Raw genomic sequence first — 1,230 nt, forward strand, 5'->3', positions numbered from 1 at the left:
TGAAAAACCCGACTTTTGTTGGTTTGATTTGGCTTATAGATTTAAAAATCCGAAACGATTGGTTCGGTTTGGTAAATGAAAAATCCGAACCAACCCAGCCTATGTATACCCCTAACCATGATGAATATAATACGACTTTAAACGCGAATTCAATACTTAATTAGTCCCAACATCCTTTTTCTCATTCTAAATCACTACCACTGCCAATTTATGACCATCTAAAGGTACTCAAGAAGAGACCATTATTTTCACATAATACATGATAATTTCGACTCAAGAAGGAAACACAAAACTAAATGATGACATCTGAAATGCATGTATGTATTCAAGTGTGGGTAATTTGCAGTTAATGTATATAAAATTAAACTCCGTTGAAATTGAAAAGAAAACTACTATTCTGAGCAACGCATGCTTGATTCAGCAAAAGAAATACAATATATCAGTAGGTACATTCCAATATTTATACAAATAATGTTTGTTTTAACGCCAATATGGCAACTAGTTCTACATAAGTCCTTACATCTACAATGCCTCTATCTTCTAATAAGGCAATACAATGTAGTGTATCTACATATACATTTTTTACCACTGTATACAGTGTCTATGGTGATTTTACAAAATCCAACAATATTATCTTCAATTTCAGTAATTCTATTTACTTCCAAGTGATTCTTCGTACTTCTTATAACTATTTTTACTCCGACAACTTAAATCTCTACCCATATCAGGCTTAAGTTGTAGCAAAAATAGATACCGCTGCAGTACAGCATTTGACGACATTAGCTCATCTCCACTCACTTGGCATATAAAGTTGCAACATTAACCCCTAATTTGTCCGAATAATTTCTAGGGCTTTGATACAGCGAAAGAGAGTATTTTTTTTCATGAAGATACCCAAACCTTGTAATTGTTACCCTCAGCAGCCGTCGACCATCTCTGATCCCCACTTGGAGGCTCATAGTGGCCTGGTCCTATTTTAACAGCTAGCTTATCATCTACAATTGCTGCATAAACATCCCTTTCGGCCTTTGTTATTTTCACCTGATTCAGACAGAAAGCTTAGCACGTAAGGAATAGGATTGGTTTTTCATCCATATTAGGAAAAGATATCTTGATAAGGCCGTACAAACAGAATTTTAAAACAACAAAGCTCGCAACGATTATAAAACACCTCAGCAAAAAAAAATAGCTAGTTCCTTTATTCCCCCCCCCCCTCCCCCGGGGTGGGGG

General features: G+C 35.7%; 1 protein-coding gene across 1 annotated transcript in view; it reads right to left on the minus strand.

Moving 5' to 3' along the window:
* The window catches only part of LOC109235294 (alpha-amylase 3, chloroplastic), an 11,669-nt gene continuing 10,829 nt past the window's right edge, over nt 391–1,230 (minus strand). The window contains exon 13 of the mRNA XM_019401353.1: nt 391–1,041. Coding sequence (XP_019256898.1) covers nt 883–1,041 — 159 coding nt within the window. The 3' untranslated portion in view covers nt 391–882. The remainder of the gene's footprint in view (nt 1,042–1,230) is intronic.

The sequence above is a fragment of the Nicotiana attenuata genome, chromosome 12 (genome assembly GCF_001879085.1).
Source record: "Nicotiana attenuata strain UT chromosome 12, NIATTr2, whole genome shotgun sequence".
In the NCBI taxonomy this organism is placed as follows: Eukaryota; Viridiplantae; Streptophyta; class Magnoliopsida; order Solanales; family Solanaceae; genus Nicotiana; species Nicotiana attenuata.